Genomic DNA, 18,282 nt, shown 5'->3' with positions numbered 1-18,282 from the left:
GTGATCTCTCTCCTGCCATCTATCTCCATCCTCCAACAAACAGAGGCTAGGGACATCATTCCTTACCCATCCTGGCTAATTGCCATTAATGGACTTAACCTCCATTAATTTGTCTAGTTCTCCTTTAAACCCTCTTATAGTCCCAGCCTTCACAACCTCCTCAGGCAAGGAGTTCCACAGGTTAACTTTTCTTTCTTCACTTTCTCAACACCACTAATGATTTTATAGACCTCTATCATATCGCCCCTTAGTCTCCTCTTTTCCAAGCTGAAAAGTCCTGGCATCTTTAAACTCTCCTCATATGGGACCCATTCCAAACCCCTAATCATTTTAGTTGCCCTTCTCTGAACCTTTTCTAGTTCCAGTATATCTTTTTTGAGATGAGACCACCACATCTGTATGCAGTATTCGAGTTGTGGGCGTACCATGGATTGATATAAGGGCAATAATATATTCTCTGTCTTACTCTCTATCCCTTTTTTTAATGATTCCTAACATCCTGTTTGCTTTTTTGACTGCTGCTGCACACTGCATGGACATCTTTAGAGAACTATCCACGATGACTCCAACATTGCTTTCCTGATTAGTTGTAGCTAAATTAGCCTCCATTGTATTGTATGTATAGCTGGAGTTATTTTTTCCAATGTGCATTACTTTATGTTTATCCATATTAATTTCATTTGCCATTTTGAGAGAGCATGAGAGACAGCTGCAGCCAGAGGGCAAGGACACAAACACACGTGGGTGGCAGCTCAACAGGTGCTGCAGTATTGTTACAGAAATAGAGACAAACATTTGGATATTAAAAAAATAGTGATCTAGGTTTATCCATTATCTGTTATTGCCTGTTTCTACCCCGACTGAGCACTCGGTGTGGCAAGCGGACGACACAGCTAACGGTCAGCCTACCCTGGCACGCCTGTGTGGGGAAAGGGGTAGAGGTGCTCTTGCCCATTGCCTTTCTGGTACAATCTGCATGATGGTGGGGGGATGGGAAAAGGGTGCCCTGTCCTGTGAGGCCATGCTGGTGCACGGGCAGGGTGGTCTCACTGGACCAGGTGGCTGAAGTAGGCACCTGCTTCTAGGAGTAAGGCTTTAGCATAAACCCGGAGGGTGCAGAAGAGGGTGCCGAAGTCCTGAGTGCTGAAGATGGTGTCGGCCAAGGCAAACATGAGTGTGGAGGGGATGAAGCCACGGCCATACTCCACCATCCAGGTGCCAGCGCTCCACTGGACAGCAGTGGCCTCTCCGGATTGGTGCACTATGGTGTCCCCTGCAGGCAGACAGACAGACAGACAGAGCATTGGCTGTTATTCTGAAAAATACCAGTTCCAACACGCTGCTCCAGAGACAGCACAGAACTCTTTGTGGGCCTGATCAACCTCCACTCCCAGCCCGGGACAAGGGGGGTGTCACGGAGTCACCGGGCAATGCTCTGGAACTGCTCCCCACCAAGCCAGTCAGGACTTTGGGAAGCCTCCTCTACCTTGGAGCAGACTTGTTCAGGGCAAGAAGCTCACACAGCTTCACCTCCTGGGTCTCTCCTTGGAGCATTCAGCATCCTCTGCCCCTCCGTGCGCTTCCCACAGCGAGTCCACCCCAGCGGGGTCCTGGGGAAGCCACCGGGTTCTGCACCCACACTTTGCAGTCAGACGTGACTCTCAGCCAGCCAGTAACACAGAGGTTTATTCGATGACAGGAACAGGGTCTAAAACAGAGCTTGTAGATACAGCGAACCGGACCCCTCGGCTGGGTCCATTCTGGGGGGCAGTGAGCCAGACCCCCAGGTCTGCCCTCCACCCTTGACCCCAGCCAGCTCCAGACTAACAATCCCTCCCTCAGCCCCTCCTCTCTGCTCAGCCCCTTTCCCGGGCCAGGAGGTCACCTGATCCCTTTGTCTCCAACACCTTCAGCTGGCACCTTTGCAGAGGAGGGGCCCAGGCCATCAATTGCTAGGAGACAGAGTGTCAGGCATTTAGGTGCACTGGCCCTTTGCTCTGCCAGATACTTAAGAACTGCCATGGGGACACTGAGGCACCAACACAGTATTTAGAGAAAACATTAAGAACATTCCCAGTTCGTCACAGGGGGTGCTCAGTGTGATGCAGTAGGGACTGTCTGTGTGGGGAGTGGGAGAGCAGGGGAGGACTTTAGGGGATGGACGATGCCAGGGCCTGTAACCTGAGCTAGGTAAGGGAGGGGAAAGGTCAACACCTTTGCCCGGGAAGGGGACAAAGGAAGGGAGTGGCAGGAGGGAAGCAGTTTGAGTTTGGGCTTGGGGCTGTGTGGGTGGAATTCAGGGTATCCTAGCTAGGATCCAAGCACCCTGAAAGCCCAGAAGGACTCGAGGGAGGGGTCCTGACTGTGCCTGCAAGCTCTGCTGTAACCTGTGTTCCTGTTGTCCAATAAACCTTCTGTTTTACTGGCTGGCCGAGAGTCACTGTGGGTCCCAGGAAGAGGGGTGCAGGGCTGGACTCCCCCACACTCCATGACAACTGGTGGCAGCGGTGGGAGATACTGCAGGAAGCGCCGTCCACGGGGTGCAGTAAGTGACTGGGGAGCAGTAAAACGAAGGGGTGATTAACCCCTGGGAGTGTGTGCCCAGTGAGAAGGACTTTGCAGTAACAGGGTCCCCCGGGGGATTGCAGCGAGCGGTCCCAGGGGCGGAGGAGTCTGCAGCTCGACCCTGGCAGAGAGGTGGTGACCTCACGAAGGGCTGGTGCACTAGGGGTCCCCCTGGAAGCGGCGAGCACCCCGGCCTGTGAGCGCCCAGCAGGAAGATGTATGCCAGGCGGCGCAAGTGTGACCTGCTGGAGCTGTGCAAGCAGAGGGGGCTGCACCCAGGGAGGCTCAGCAAGGACCAGCTGATTGCCCAGCTGGAGCAGGGAGACTGCACGAATGAATGGAGCCCTGTCTCTGAGGGAAGCAGCCGGGCAGATGCAGTGCAGGCACCAGTGTCTGTCCCCGCTGGGAGTGGTCAGCCGGCGGACGAGGGCTTCCCGAGACCCCCCCTTCCTAGGCCTAGGGGAAGGGCGGGGAGGAGCCTAGTGTATATTGAGGGCACTGTGACCCCCCCGGCCAGCAGGGGATCCTCCTGGCGAAGCTCACCCCCCAGCAGGGGATCCTCCCGGCAACGCTCGGCATCCGTGGAGCGGATGCGTCTGGAATATGAAAGGGAGCTGAGACGGGAGAAGCTTGAGTTAAAGAGGCAAGAGCTGGAGGAGAAGGCCAAACAGCGTGAACATGAGGAGAACCAGCGCCAGCGTGAGTGGGAGGAGAAGGAGAACCAGCGTAAACATGAGCAGGAGGAGAAGCAGAAACAGCGTAACCGTGAGGCCCCAGCTGCGGTGAGTGAGGGGGGACCCAAGCCTACAAAGAGCTTTGATAAGCACTTGCTGCCCCGGCGTAAGGAGGGGGAGGACATAGATACCTTCCTGATGGCCTTTGAGAATGCCTGCGAGCTGCACAGGGTTGACCCTGCAGACAGGATCGCAGTTCTCACCCCCTTACGGGACTCCACAGAAGTGGAGGTGTACAGCCGACTGAAAGGGGCGGAGGCAGGGGACTACGAACTGTTCAAACAGGCCCTGCTCCGCGAGTTTGGGCTGACTCCGGAGATGTACCGGAAAAAGTTCCGGAGCCAGCGTAAAACCCATGAGGTCACATACCTACAACTGGTCAACCGGGCACAGGGGTACGCCCGCAAGTGGACAGCTGGGGCCCAAACTAAAGAGGACCTGCTTGACCTATTCATACTGGAGCACCTGTACGAGCAGTGCCCGTCCGACTTGAGGCTGTGGTTGATCGACCAGAAGCCGGAGAACCCACAGCATGCAGGCCAGCTGGCCGACCAATTTGTGGACAGTCGGGCAAGGGATGGCAGGGAGGAGTCTCGAAGGAGCGAGCCTGCCTCAACGCAGAGAGAGAGTCATCATGGGACCTCCCAGCAGGGGCCTATGGAGAATCCCCCCAAAAGGGGAACATCCAGCGGCAGGTCCCTCCGACCCACTCAAGGGGACCCACGAGACATGGGCTGCTATCGCTGTGGCCAACGAGGTCACATACGGGCCCAGTGCCCCAAGCTCAGGGACAGACCAAGCAGACCCAACCCGCAGAGGGTGGACTGGGTGAAAACCCAATCGGAGGAGGGGCTACATTCCCAGGGAAGGGGGGCTGGCAACATACCACCTGTGGATGCTCCAGGTTTTTGGTTTACCGGGTGGGCATGGGGCTGCCCCTCCGGAAAGAGTGCATTGTTTCCCTGGAGGTAGATGGGAGGAAGGTCACTGGGTACTGGGACACGGGCGCAGAGGTGACGCTGGCTCGGCCCGAGGTGGTGGCCTCAGATCGGATGGTGCCTGACACCAGCTGACCCTGATGGGCATGGGCGGGACCCCATTCAAGGTGCCCGTGGCAAGGGTACACCTGAAATGGGGGGCCAAGGAGGGCCCCAAGGATGTGGGGGTACACCGATATTTGCCCACTGACGTGTTAATGCGAGGGGACCTCAAGGACTGGCCTAGTAACACTCAGAGTGCCCTGGTCGTGACTCGTAGTCAGAGTCTGCAAAGGGCACTGCACCCTGACAACGGGGAAGGTACTCGACCCGAGGTGCAGGACTCTAACCCAGGGTGCGGGGAACGCCCAGGGGCACGGTTCAGAGAGGCCGCGGCTTCAGACCCAGCCAGCAAGAGAGAGTTGGTCCCCATCCCTGTCCCAGCTGCTGAGTTCCAGGCCGAGTTGCAGAAAGATCCCTCCTTGCGGAAGCCCAGGGACCGGGCAGACCTTAGTGCGGTACAGACCATGAGGAGAGGTTGCAAGGAGAGGTTCCTGTGAGAGAAAGGGTTCCTGTACCGAGAATGGGCTCCCCCAGGGGAAGTAGAGTCATGGGGGATCAGGAGGCAGCTGGTGGTTCCCCAGAAGTTTCGTCACAAGCTGTTGTACCTGGCCCATGACATCCCTCTCGCAGGGCACCAGGGAATCCGGCGCACCAGGCAGAGGCTGCTACAGAACTTTTACTGGCCTGGGGTCTTTACCCATGTCCGACAGTACTGCCAATCCTGTCACCCCTGCCAGAGGGTGGGGAAGGCCCGGGACAAGGGGAAAGCGGCTTTGAGGCCTTTACCCATCATAGAAGAACCTTTCCAGAAGGTGGCCATGGACATAGTGGGACCCCTCAGCAAGACGACCCGGTCAGGGAAGAAATACATCCTGGTGGTGGTGGTGGATTTTGCCACTCGCTACCCCGAGGCGGTGGCCTTGTCCTCTATCAAAGCAGACACAGTGGCAGATGCGCTGCTGACAATTTTCAGCCGGGTGGGGTTCCCCAAGGAGGTCTTAACGGAGGAGGGGTCCAACTTCATGTCGGCCCTGCTCCGGTCCTTATGGCAGAAATGTGGGGTCCAGCACAACTGGGCCTCAGCGTATCACCCCCAGTCCAACGGGCTGGTAGAAAGGTTCAATGGGACGCTGAAGATGATGCTAAAAACATTTATGAACCATCACCCAGAGGATTGGGACAAGTACTTACCTCACCTGCTGTTCGCGTACAGGGAGGTACCCCAGGAATCTACCGGGTTTTCACCTTTCGAACTGTTGTATGGAAGGCGGGTAAGGGGGCCCCTAGACCTGATGAGGGACGAATGGGAGGGGAAGGCCGCTCCCGAGGGAGAGTCAGTGGTGGAGTATGTCCTGACCTTCCGGGAAAGACTGGCCGAGCTCATGGGCCTGGCCAGGGAGAATCGGGCCCGAGCCCAGAGGAGGCAGAAGGTCTGGTATGACCGCAGGGCACGGGCCCGTGCCTTCGCCACTGGGGATCAGGTGATGGTTCTCATCCCCATGAGGAGAAACAAACTCCAGGCCGCCTGGGAAGGGCCCTTCAAGGTTATCAAGCAACTGAATGATGTAAACTATGTGGTGGAGCTGTCAAACCGGGCACATCACCGTCGGGTGTACCATGTGAACATGATGAAACCATACTATGACGGGGGGAATGTGGTGTTGGCCGTGTGTGGACATTGGGAGGGGCAGGGAGATGACCCCTTAGTAGATCTATTCCCTGGGACAAAAGCTGGTTCCCCCCTGGAGGCGATTCCCCTCTCTGATCAACTGACCCCGGGCCAGCACGCTGAGATCAGGGAGGTGCTGCATCTGTACTGACAGCTGTTTTCCAACCTGCCTGGACGCACTAATTTGACTGTCCACCGGGTGGAGACCGGGTCACATCCCCCTATAAGATGCTCCCCTTTTTGGGTCACTGGTAAAACTGCCCAGGATCTTGAAAGAGAGGTCAGGGACATGCTGGCTTTGGGGGTGATCCAGCCGTCTTCCAGCCCTTGGGCCTCGCCAGTGGTGCTGGTCCCCAAGAAGGATGGGTCAATCCGGTTCTGTGTGGACTATCGAAAGCTCAATGCCATCACCGTATCTGATGCCTATCCTATGCCCAGGCCTGACGAGCTCCTAGACAAGCTGGGAGGTGCTCGGTACCACTATGGATCTTACCAAAGGCTACTGGCAAGTGCCGCTGGACGCAGATGCCAGGCTGAAATTGGCCTTTATCACCCCTCTGGGGCTCTGAGTTTCTGACCCTGCCCTTCGGCCTCAAGGGAGCACCGGCCACCTTCCAGCGCCTGGTGGATCAGCTACTGAGGGGGATGGAGAGTTTTGCCGTGGCGTATATTGACGACATCTGCGTCTTCAGCCAGACCTGGGAGAACCACATGTCCCAGGTTAAACAAGTCCTGGACCGACTCCGAAAGGCTGGGTTAACAGTAAAGGCTGAGAAGTGCAAGGTGGGGATGGCTAAAGCATCTTACCTGGGCCATCGGGTGGGGAGCGGCTGCCTGAAGCCGGAACCAGCCAAGGTGGAGGTGATCAGAGACTGGCCTGTTCCCCAAACCAAAAAGCAGGTCCAGGCCTTTATTGGGATGGCGGGATACTATCGAAGGTTCGTGCCCCACTTTAGTGCCATAGCCGGCCCCATCACCGAATTGTGCAAAAAGGGGAAGCCAGAGAAGGTGATCTGGACTGAGCAGTGCCAAGAGGCTTTCCGGGCGCTGAAGGAGGCTCTGGTTAGCGGCCCAGTTCTGGCAAACCCAGATTTTGACAAACCCTTTATGGTGTTCACCGATGCCTCAGACACGGGACTGGGGGCGGTGTTAATGCAGGAGGATGAAAAGGGGGAGAGACACCCCATCGTGTACCTGAGTAAGAAGCTGCTACCCCGGGAACAAAGCTACACGGCCATCGAGAAGGAATGCCTGGCCATGGTGTGGGCCCTTAAGAAGCTAGAGCCATATCTCTTTGGGCAACACTTCACCGTGTACACCGACCACTCTCCCCTGACCTGGCTGCACCAGACGAAAGGAGCCAACGCCAAGCTCCTGAGGTGGAGCCTGCTCCTGCAGGACTATGACATGGACGTGGTCCATGTGAAGGGAAGTGCCAACCTGACAGCGGATGCGTTGTCCCGGAGAGGGGACCCTGAACTTCCACAGGTCACTGGGCAGAGTGACCCTGCTCAGTTCAGTCTCGAAGGGGGGAGAGATGTGATGCAGTAGGGACTGTCTGTGTGGGGAGTGGGAGAGCAGGGGAGGACTTCAGGGGATGGACGATGCCAGGGCCTGTAACTTGAGTTAGGTAAGGGAGGGGAAAGGTCAACACCTTTGCCCGGGAAGGGGAGAAAGGAAGGGAGTGGCAAGAGGGAAGCAGTTTGAGTTTGGGTTTGGGGCTGTATGGGCGGAATTCAGGGTATCCTAGCTAGGATCCAAGCACCCTGAAAGCCCAGAAGGACTCGATGAAGGGGTCCTGACTGTGCCTGCAAGCTCTGCTGTAACCTGTGTTCCTGTTGTCCAATAAACCTTCTGTTTTACTGGCTGGCCGCGAATAACTGTGGGTCCCAGGAAGAGGGGTGCAGGGCTGGACTCCCCCACACTCCGTGACACTCAGCACCATGCTGGAGAACTGCCAGAGGGGGAGCTAATCCAGAAGCCTGTCTCCAAGGAAGGCTGCAAGGATGTCCTCTGGTGTACAATCATGGAACAGCCTTCCCAAAGGGGTAGTTTTCTCCTGACACTCAGTGGCTGGCTCCTGCTCTGAACCAGGCAGCTTTATAACCCTTCCCATGTTTTTTTTTAAATCCCACCTGATGGAGATATGCTCGTTACCCATCAGCATGTACGCTTTCCTTGAATCCTGCTCATCTCCCGGCCTCCAGGAGAGCTAGAGGTGTGGTGTCCTGCAGGCTAATCTGCTGTGCCCTGTACATTTCCCTCTATCCTGTGAGGCTAACAGAGCTCTAGCCTTATCCACTCAAATCGCTACGTGAGAAGCCCAAGGTTACCTGCCCTGCAAAAACAGCCACCCAGGGGAGACCTTCGAACGCCAGTGGGTGAGGCTGGCGCTGACAGTGCCACACAGACGGTAGGAGTAGATTTTTGATAGCCCAAGACCCAGTAACATGTGTAACCACTGCGAGCGGCTGGAATACCAATTGCTATGCTTATTGCTGAAAGCAGCTAAAATGCCTTTCTGAAACCCTAGCACAACTAACAGACCAGGAGGGCAGGGTGCAGCGAGTGACCTCAAGGAGTAAACATGACCCTCTGCCCTCCTGACTTGAGCTGCTTTCCGGAGCATGCCATTTTGCAAGATGGAAAGTCTGGCAATAGTTAACTATTGCGATGCAGCAAGTTAACTGATGGAAAGTTCTCCTGCTTAACTGATGGAAAATTGCCCATCTGACAGGCTGGAAATCTCCACTCTTATCTTAGCTTCTGCTCAGCAGTTTTGTTAATGAACAAGCTTTGTAATGCTAACAAGATGGATATAAAAAGAAGAAGAAATCTCAGCTCAGTGGACACTTCAGTGCCTGGACACCTCTCAAGCTTCCCTGCAGACATCCAGCTGGTCACTGGATAGTTGCAGTTATCAGCTCGAGACCACCTCAAGACCCTGGGTAAATATGCGTCTGAAATTTTTTGGGGTGTTTTACCAACCTGTTGCATACATGTACAAGTGTTTAAGACTAAGTAAAGTACAGCTTTAAGTGAGAACACTCTAGTATCATCTTGTTTGTGCCAGACACCTCTCGGTCAGACGGCCGTGTCCCACCGATTTATTTCCTGACACCACCTCGCACAGAATAAGGTTACCAAAAGCTTTGGATTGAAACAACCTTCGGTAACAGCACCTGGGTAATAGATTTCACTTCTGGTCGTCCCCTCCTTCCACTGCCTGAAGGTCCCCGAGATGATGGTGTCAGAGATGTCAGCCCAGTACCGACCTGCAAGAGAGGCACACAGCATGAAATCTCAGCACTGCTATGGGGGAGGGTGAAGCCTCAATATCCAGGTCTCCAAAACCTCATGAAACAAATCCCTTCCACCCACAGCTTGGATCTGTCTGCTTGTTGTGTCCCCAGGGCTCTGCCAAGGACAGGAACCACCCACCCACATGCTGCCGCCTTCCTCTCCATGATCGTTTGCCACGGGAAATAAAAGGGAACAGAGGCTCTGAGGCAATTCTGGCTGCAGGCTAAAGGGAAAGGCTCTTGAGTTGCTTCTGCCTTCTCCATTCTCTGGGGATCCAGCGTTCTCCCTCATTTTGGCTCTTGGAGGCAAGAGGGCTCTGCTGATCAGCACACCCCCAGCATGTGCCATCTGAGGGACAGCCAGTCAGACACCGTGGGCCAGCGGTCTCTGGAGCCTGGGCTTTTCTCAGTAGTCTTGGCTTCACTGCTCAGTAGCTAACAACATGTGCTGGAGTCAACTATCCATGGGGAGGAGAGAAATCAGACACAAGACAGGTTCCCTTTTTGGGCCTCAACATAGTTTCTTTCTACAAGTGAGCTTACACAACATTCCTAGGCTGGGGGATCCTGGATGCCCAGCTACCCCACTGAAGATGCAATGAAGAGGGATCACGAGGCAGAGACACTCCTCTTACCAGACAGGCCATGCTGGGGAGCTATGGACGTAAGAGATGATCGGAAACACTCATTTTTTTCAGCTCAGCCCAACCACAGCTGGCAGGGGGCAGTGGAGAAAAGAGAAGGCACCACAGGCATGTACAAGGGCCTGATGGGGAAGAGTCCCATAGAGGGAGCAGGGTTATCAGGGGCAGGACAAAGGTCTAAGAGGAATGGGATGAAGCCGTTTGCTTCAGTCACTTATTAGACTAGAAAAAGCTCAAAGGGATACACTGCAGGAACAATCCTGCCTTGGCTCTGGAGTGTGGGGCTCGCCTGGGATTCCTCTGGTCAGGCAGGCAGGAGGGCAAGGGTGCTGAGCTGGGTTTGGGTGACTGGGGAGGAAAACACCAGGGTTGTTTGTTTTAGTGTAAAAGGTGTTAAAAGGCAGAGAAACATAGCATCACTGCACTGAGGTCGGGATTCCCAGTGGCTCCCTAGGTATACTGGCCTCTGTGGATGTGCAGGGTGTTTGGACAAGTACACATTTAGGGCAGTTCTTTAAACCCCTTCCAAAGAGGTGGCTTTCATGGCAAGTGGGGGGGAGGGGCGTGAGAAAAGGGAGAGGGTTGCTTCTAAATTGGGGCAGTTCCCTGACTGACTGTAAAGCTATGGGCTCAAGACCCAAATGCAGGGAACAATGGAGTCCCAGCCCCCAGGAACTGGGCCGTGGGTCAGGAAGCATGTGTGATCTGCACACATTGCGAAAGTGGCTCAGCCTGTGTCCTGGAGAGCAAAGGACTGTGAACCCTGCGTCTCCCTCCCACCCTGCTGCTTGCAAGGTGAGATGAGATTTTCCAGCCCGCTACAGGCTGAGCCCTGGGGGAAAGGTTCTGCCTCCATCCTCAGCAAGCATGAGTCCAGAGACTGCAGAGCTAGGGTCATGCCTGCAGCACTCGACATTGGGCTACAAGACTCCCGAGTTGGAGATCAAAGTGAGCGCCAAGCACTGGCTACCCAATAGCAGCCCCTCCACCCAAGCCTCTCTGCTTGAATGTAGCTGAGCCCTGCTTACCCGAGTGCCCCCCGGTGTCGATGGCCGTCCCGAAGAGCAGCACGTACTCGGTGAGCGAAGCGTGGAGCAGGCACATGGAGCCCATCCACCCGCCCGCGTTGACAAACACCCACTGCAGGTCCTCGTCCGGCAGGATGTGGCCTGGGTGCTTCTTCCGCAGCTCCACGATGATCTTGGAGAAGGCCTGCTCATGGTCCAAGCCTGCAGCACCAACAAACCCAGGCAAAGTCAGCACTGCAGGAAGCCCACGGCCCCACCCATAGCCCGACCACCTTCCTGGTTCTCACCAATACAAGACACTGAGCTTAGAACGGGCAGCCTGGCTTCATTCAGGGAAGAAGGCATTAGGGATGGGATGGGATCTAATCCCCCTCTATTCTCTGCCACGTCCCCCAGGCAGGCAGCCTCCGACCCGGCCTCGCCATCGGATGGGCTGGGTCCCAGCGTCACACCCACCCAGCAAGTGGGCACCTGGCACGAATCGGTGCAGCTGCACCCAAAGAGCTGGCAGGGACCCAGTGGCCTGCCCCAGGCTTGGCCAACAACTCACACTTGGCTCTGCCCGCCAGGCCCCCACCCCATAGGTCCCCCCCCTCACGTTACCCCCAAGCCCCCGTGTCCTCCTTGCTTCCCCCACGCTGTGCTCCCCCACCCCTGGGTCCCACCCCTTCAGAACCAACCATCTCCCTGGGGCCCCATCCAGTGGGTCCCCCTCGTGTTACCCCCCAGCCCCCTGTCCAATGGGCCCCATCCCCTCAGACCCACACATCCCCGGGGGCTCCCCTCGTGTTACCCCCACATCCCACGGGTGCAAACCCCTCAAAACCCCCACCCGAGAGCTCCCCTCGTGTTACCCCCCAGCCCAGGGCCCCACCCCCTCAAAACCCCCACCCGAGAGCTCCCCTCGCGTTACCCCCCACCCCAGGGCCCCACCCCCTCAAAACCCCCACCCGAGAGCTCCCCTCGCGTTACCCCCCACCCCAGGGCCCCACCCCCTCAAAACCCCCACCCGAGAGCTCCCCTCGTGTTACCCCCCAGCCCCCCACCCCCTCAGACCCACACATCCCCCGAGAGCTCCCCTCGTGTTACCCCCACATCCCACGGGTGCAAACCCCTCAAACCCCCCCCCCGAGAGCTCCCCTCGTGTTACCCCCCAGACCCCCACCCCAGGGCCCCACCCCCTCAGACCCAGACATCCCCTGAGGGCCCCCCCGTCCCACGGGTATCGGCGTCCCCTGGGGCTCCACCCCACGGGCCCCGCCCCGCCCGGACTGACCCGCGTGGTGCCGGCCGAGCTCCGCGATCTCCTCGGGCCGGAACTCGAAGGGGCGGGAGGCGACCCAGCTCCGCAGCCCCTGGGCCAGCAGCGCCAGGCCCAGCAGCGCCAGCCCGGCCCGCAGCGCCCGCGGCCCCAGCGCCCACATCCCGCGCGCGCGCCCGCCGAGCCTCGCGGGGGAGGGCACCGCCCGCTCCGCGCCGGCCAATGGGAGCGCTCGGGGCTCAGCGCGCCGGCCAATCGCAGCCCGCAGGGGTTCGGCATGGGGGCGGGGCAAGCGGGCGCTGTCCCGCAGTGACCGGTGGGGGCGGGGCTCGCGCGCCGCACGCCCGGGGGGAGGGTGTCCCCGTTCACTGCGCGGTCACGTGACGGGGAGGCGGCGGCCGGTGGGGGCTGGATGGAGGCGGCTTCGGAGTCCGAGAGGTCGGGGCCGGCGGTCGGGTCCTTCCAGCCCAGCGGTAGGAGAGCTCGGCTCGCTCCCCCCGGGGCCCCTCCCCTGCCGCCCGGTCCCCCATCCCCCCCGGGGCCTCCCCCTTAGTGCCCGGTCCCCCATCGTCCACCGACCCCCCCTTATCGCCCCCCCGTGCCCGTCCCGCCCACTGCTCCTCGCCCCTTAGTGCCTGGCGCCCCATCGCCCCCCCAGTGCCCCTCCCCTGTTGCCCGTTCCCCCATCGCCCCCCGGTGCCCTCCCCTTAGTGCCTGGTCCCTCATTGCACCCCCCCATTGCTCCCCCCCTTAGTGCCTGGTCCCTCATTGCACCCCCCCATTGCTCCCCCCCTTAGTGCCTGGTCCCTCATTGCACTCCCCCCCATTGCTCCCCCCCTTAGTGCCTGGCGCCCCATCGCCCCCCCAGTGCCCCTCCCCTGTTGCCCGTTCCCCCATAGTCCCCCGGTGCCCTCCCCTTAGTGCCTGGTCCCTCATTGCACCCCCCCATTGCTCCCCCCCTTAGTGCCTGGTCCCTCATTGCACCCCCCCATTGCTCCCCCCCTTAGTGCCTGGGGCCCATTGCCCCCCGGTGCCCCCCCCTTAGTGCCTGGTCCCCTATCACCCCCCATTACTCCTCCCCCCAGTGCCTGGTGCCCCATCGCTCCCCAGTGCGCTCCCCTTACTGCCCAGTCCTCTGTTGCACCCCCCGTGTTTCCCACATGCCCTGTCCTCCCATTGCTCCACCCCCCAGTTCCCTGACACCCGCAGTGCGTGACACCCTATCCCCAAGAACCTTCCCCCCAACTCATTCCTCTTCACTCCCCAGCACCAACATGCCCCCCAATGATGACGTCCCATCTCCCCAGCCTTGCCTCCTAGCACCCCCATCCCATTGCCCCACAGTGCCCCCCCCCTCCCAGCCTGGTCTGTTTTTCCAACCTCGCTCACTGAACAGCGGTGGGGAAGGATTTTATTCCCCCTTAAAACACGAGGTCCTCTGTGTGAGACGGAGGGGCTGTGAGACTAACAGGAGTGAGGTCCCTCCAAATGGGGAGACTGCTTCAGGCCTTGCCAAGAGACCCCCCTCCTCTTCCCTGCATGGGAGCCTCTATGGCCCAGCCCTATTCCTCAGGCACCCCACTGGTTGCAGCAGTAGAGTGAAACTAGCCAGGCTCTGGATATTTCCACTGCAATTGTTCGCTGGGTCACTAGCACCAGACCTTCATGAATCAGGCCCCCAAAATCGTGCAATATTAAAACTAATAAACTGTAGGTTCTTTCTGGATTTTGAGCTGCCGAGGTGTCACATAGCCAGCTTTTCTCCGCAGCTGGGAGGACTGAAACCTTCCTTCTTTTTCTTAAATGAAAGTGGAGGGTCTCATCTTCTCACCTGATTTTGGAAGCTGGGGCTTTTAGAACCAAACATGGCTAGGCTTGGAAGGAAGTTGCTGGCGGCAATTAGGGCCCTACCCATTCATGGTCCATTTCATGGTCATAAGATTTTAAAAATAATTTCATGATTTCAGCCATTTAAATCTGAAATTTCAGTGTGGTAATTGTAGGGGTCCTGACCTGAAAAGAAATTGTGGAGCGGGGGTCCACACTGTTATTGTGGGGGGGTTTTTGCAGGATTGCTACCCTTACTTCTGGGCTGCTGCTGGCGGTGGCTCTGCCTTCTGTGCTAGGCAGCGGGAGAACAGTGGCTGCTGGCTGGGAGCCCAGCCCTGAAGGCAGCAGCTAAGGATGGCAGGTGTGGTATTAGGTTTCAGAGTGGTAGCCTTGTTAATCTGTATCAGCAAAAATAATGGAGTCCTTGTGGCACCTTAGAGATTAACAAATTTATTTGGGCATAAGCTTTTGTGGGCTAGAACCCACTTCATTAGATACTTGGAACGGACAATCCAGTAGCAGGTGTATATATACACAGTACATGAAAAGATGGGAGTTGCCTTACCAGGTTGGGCCGGGGGGAAGTCAGTCTAATGAGACAATTCAATTAACAGTAGAATACCAAGGGAGGAAAAATCACTTTCGTAGTGGTAATGAGGGTGGCCCATCTCAAACATTGACAAGAAGGTGTGAGTAACAGTAGGGGGGAAAATTAGGTTTGTAATGACTCGTTTTATGGCATTGTCACCTTAACTTCTGCACTGCTGCTGCCAGGGTGCTGCCTTCAGAGCTGGACACCCAACCAACAGCCGTCACTCTCCAACTGCCCAGCTCTGAAGTCAGTGCAGAAGTAAGGCTGGCAATACCGCAACCCCCTAAAATAACCTTGTGACCCCCACCCACAACTCCCATTTGAGTCAGGACCCCCAATCTGAGAAATGCTGGTTTCCCCTGTGAAATCTGTATACTATAGGGTAAAAACCCACAAAAGACTCGATTTCACACGTTTTTCGTGGCCGTGAATGGTAGGTTGTATGTGGTCTTTGAATGCTGAATGCTGAGTGGGGAGTGTTGGCCTGGGAAGGTTGCAGGGGAGTTTGGCTGGGACGATCTGCATTGGGGGATGGGAGACTGGCCTTGAGGGAGCATACCTGAGCAGGTAACGTGACAACCCAGGTGACACCTCTGCCTGGGAAACTGGACAAAGGCTGGGGGAGGAGCTGGGGAGAGGCTGAGTGAGAGAGGCTGGAGGGAGTTAGAGTTTCAGGAGCTGGCTGGTGTAATGGAGGGGAGCCCGGATGGGGCTCTGACCCCCCAGTGGGGCTATGGTGCCCCTGGGACCCCAAGATGGGCCTAACGGGGGGGGAGTGGTCCTGTTGTCTTTACCTGCAAGACCTGTCTGGAACTGTGTTCTTGTTGTCTAAATAAACCTGCTGCTTTACTGGCTGGCTGAGAGTCACGGTGAATCGCAGGAAGCCGGGGGTGCAGGGCCTTGTCTCCCACAACTCCGTGACATAGGTCCCTACAGTTCAGAGCCCTGTGGGCCATGGTGATGCCAGGAGTTACATCCTGCCCAGGGCTGCTGGAGAGAGCTCTGAGCAGCAGCCCTGCTGGGACAGTTGGCTGGGAGCAAGATCTGGAACCAAACCCGGGAGCACCCATAGATTGCCCCCCATGCATCTCAGGAGAATGAGGGTGGAGTAGTTGTGAGTGGGACTAATCCGACGTCTACTAGCCAGGGGCTGTGAAATATGAAGTCCCAGAGCGGGGCCCGGGGTCAGGAATCACAGTGCAGTCCCTCTTCTCAGCAGCTGGAGGTAACAGGTTGCTCTGCTTCTCTGGCAGGTGTTACCCTCAACACCTCCCCATCTGCCTGTGCGGGTTGGATCCGTGTCTGAGCTGTGGGGATGTTCAGCACAGATATATGTGCATCAGTTACTTTAGCTGCCTTAGAAGAGCATTTCCCAGGCCAGCAGGTTCTGCCGCAGTCACATCTCTGTTCCTTTCCTCTCCCCAGAGCACCAGCATGTCCGCTATAACCCCCTGCGGGATGACTGGGTGCTGGTGTCCGCCCACCGGATGAGGCGTCCCTGGCAGGGACAGGTGGAGAAACCCCCGCAAGAGGACGTCCCTCGCTGTGACCTGTCCAACCCGCTGTGCCCTGGAGCAGTGCGAGCCAATGGAGAGGTACTGCGCCCGGAAGGTCAGGGCCCTTGGGGACCTGCCAGCAAGTGAACACCAGTGAATGGAGCTGTGCCTGTGTGCAGGAGAAGGGTATCGCTAGCGGGGTTAACAGCTGGCGGCAGAGAATGGGAGTGACTTGTCCTGGGTCATGCAGAAAATCTGTGGCAGAGCTGGGAATAGAACCCAGGAGTCCTGACTCCCAGCCCCTGCCCTGATGTAACCCACTAAACCCCACTCCACTCCCAAGGCTGGGAATAGAACCCAGGAGTCCTGGCTCTCAGCCCTGACCTAACTCCACACCTGGCATTGTCTCAGTGAGGGAGCCGTGAGCGTAGACGTGCGGTAGTGTTGCCGTTGCAGTGTCTGACCCCCAGAAGAGAGCTCGTTAGACTGCTGGAAGATCCCCGTCAAGTGTGCTGGAATCTGTGTGTTCCTCGATGTGTGTAAATCCCCATCTGTGGGAACTGGCACGTCCCCCAGGCCCAGGCCAGGTGGCTCAGGGGGATGGAGCTGGGACGTGGAGCCTTTCCTTCTCAAGGGAAGCCCCATTGCTCAGCAGAAGCCCTGGAAATGGGTTGGGGCACAAATCTGGGGAAGGGTGGTGCCCAGTTTATCTATCCCCTGTAGCTCTCAGTGGTTTGTGGCTGGTCATCTCTCCTCCTCCTCATGCCATCATCTCCCCAGAGCCAGGGATTCCTGTGGAGAGCGCCGCCCTCAGGCCCCTGCTGGGAGCCCCTTGTCAAGGCCAGCAGGGCTTGGGAGGCGCCGGGCCCATAGATTGCCGAGAGAGAGAGAGTGGGGGGGGGGGCGGTCCTAGCCCACCGTGCCCCTCTGGGGAACCTGGCAAGGCCTCCCAAGGGTTGGTCAGAGGGTCTAGCAGGCACCTCTTCCTCTAGTGTGCCCCTTGCTGGCCCGAGACCCTCCGTGCTGATCTCTGGGGGCCTCTGGGCCGCACCGAGTGACACCAGGGAGCCTTGAAAGCCCAAGTGCCAGGCCCAGTCCTGAGCTCAGCTCCTCTGCTCCTGGATTTACTGAGGGGGTGAGGGAAACAGGTACCCGTGTGCAAAGGGAAGGGTGCAGTCCCTCCCGCTCCGACTTCCATGGGATCCCTCTCCCTGCCCCAAGCGCATATGGGGAGCAAAGGAGGGGCATGCCTCACGGCAGTGCATTCTGGGCACCCTTCTCTTCCCGTTCCCCCTCCCCCCATGCATGGCTCTGATGGACAGTGGGGCTTGGCAGGAAGGGGCTCCATGCCTGTGAGCTGTGGGTATACCAGGGCTGTGAGTTAGGATACTCACAGCTCCGGTGGGGAGCAGACTCAGGGCTCTGGGTGCCTTCTTTCATGAGCCCTGGGGCCCCATCCTTATAACCCGCCTCTCATTCTCTTGGTAAAGGTGAATCCGCAGTACACAAACACCTTTGTCTTTGACAATGACTTCCCAGCACTGCAGCCGGACGCCCCGGAACCTGGTAATGATCCCGTGCGGCTCGCCTGCCCCGAGAGCCCGGCCCCTGCGGCCAGCCTGGGAATCTGGTAATGCCCTCCGTGGGGCTCACCTGCCCCAAGAGCCTGGCCCCTGCGGCCAGCCCGGGAATGCCCCCTGCGGGGCTCACCTGCCCCGAGAGCCCAGCCCCTGTGACCAGCCCGGGAACGCCCCCTGCGGGGCTCACCTCCCCCGAGAGCCCAACTCCTGTAGCCAGCCCCGTACCGCCCCCTGCAGGGCTCACTTGCCCCGAGAGCCTAGCCGCTGTGACCAGCCCGGGAACCCAGGAACGCCCCCTGTGGTGCTCGTTGCTGGTGTGATTGTGTGTGCTGTCTCAGTCAGGGCCCAGGGCTGGAGCTGTGAGTCGGGACCGGCGGGCAGCGGTGGAGCTAGATATGCAGTGGGAGTTCCGGGCTGACGTAGCAGGAAAGGCTGTGGGTCGGGACCGGCGGGCAGCTGTGGAGCTAGATATGCAGGGGGAGTTCTGGGCTGGCGTAGCAGGAAAGGCTGCGGGTCGGGACTGAGGGCAGCAGTGGAGCTA

At 58.0% G+C, this 18,282-nt stretch overlaps 2 protein-coding genes across 5 annotated transcripts in view; one reads left to right on the top strand and one right to left on the bottom strand.

The window, feature by feature from the left end:
• Positions 1-798: 798 nt before the first annotated feature.
• Positions 799-12,406, bottom strand: LOC115654059 (sigma non-opioid intracellular receptor 1-like). The gene is made up of 4 exons (XM_030567994.1): positions 12,259-12,406; positions 10,983-11,183; positions 9,191-9,283; positions 799-1,273 (listed from the first exon to the last, which is right to left on the bottom strand). The coding sequence occupies exons 1-4, from the start codon at positions 12,404-12,406 to the stop codon at positions 1,047-1,049; spliced, it is 669 nt and encodes a 222-aa protein (XP_030423854.1). The 3' UTR covers positions 799-1,046.
• A 202-nt stretch (positions 12,407-12,608) lies between these two features.
• Positions 12,609-18,282, top strand: part of LOC115653305 (galactose-1-phosphate uridylyltransferase-like) — a 93,151-nt gene continuing 87,477 nt past the window's right edge. For 3 of the 4 annotated variants that reach the window (XM_030566389.1, XM_030566390.1, XM_030566392.1), the window contains exons 1-3: positions 12,609-12,716; positions 16,091-16,260; positions 17,652-17,727. In XM_030566389.1, the coding sequence (XP_030422249.1) occupies positions 12,656-12,716; positions 16,091-16,260; positions 17,652-17,727 (307 nt within the window). In that variant the 5' untranslated portion in view covers positions 12,609-12,655. Of the gene's footprint in view, positions 12,717-16,090; positions 16,261-17,651; positions 17,792-18,282 lie in introns of those variants that run through there. The other variant, XM_030566393.1, reaches the window with a different exon arrangement.

This window comes from Gopherus evgoodei, chromosome 6, assembly GCF_007399415.2.
Source record: "Gopherus evgoodei ecotype Sinaloan lineage chromosome 6, rGopEvg1_v1.p, whole genome shotgun sequence".
Classification (NCBI taxonomy): Eukaryota; Metazoa; Chordata; order Testudines; family Testudinidae; genus Gopherus; species Gopherus evgoodei.
Note: the sequence above shows the minus strand (reverse complement) of the source record. Positions and strands in the feature narration are given on the sequence as shown.

Coding starts and splice junctions, on each gene's coding strand:
- LOC115654059 (XM_030567994.1), bottom strand. CDS start 12,406: ATGTGGGCGCTGGGGCCGCGGGCGCTGCGGGCCGGGCTGGCGCTGCTG. Junction 11,184..12,258: donor GCTCGGCCGGCACCACGCGG/GTCAGTCCGGGC, acceptor TTGGTGCTGCAG/GCTTGGACCATGAGCAGGCC. Junction 1,274..9,190: donor AAGTGAAATCTATTACCCAG/GTGCTGTTACCG, acceptor GTCTGCCTGCAG/GGGACACCATAGTGCACCAA.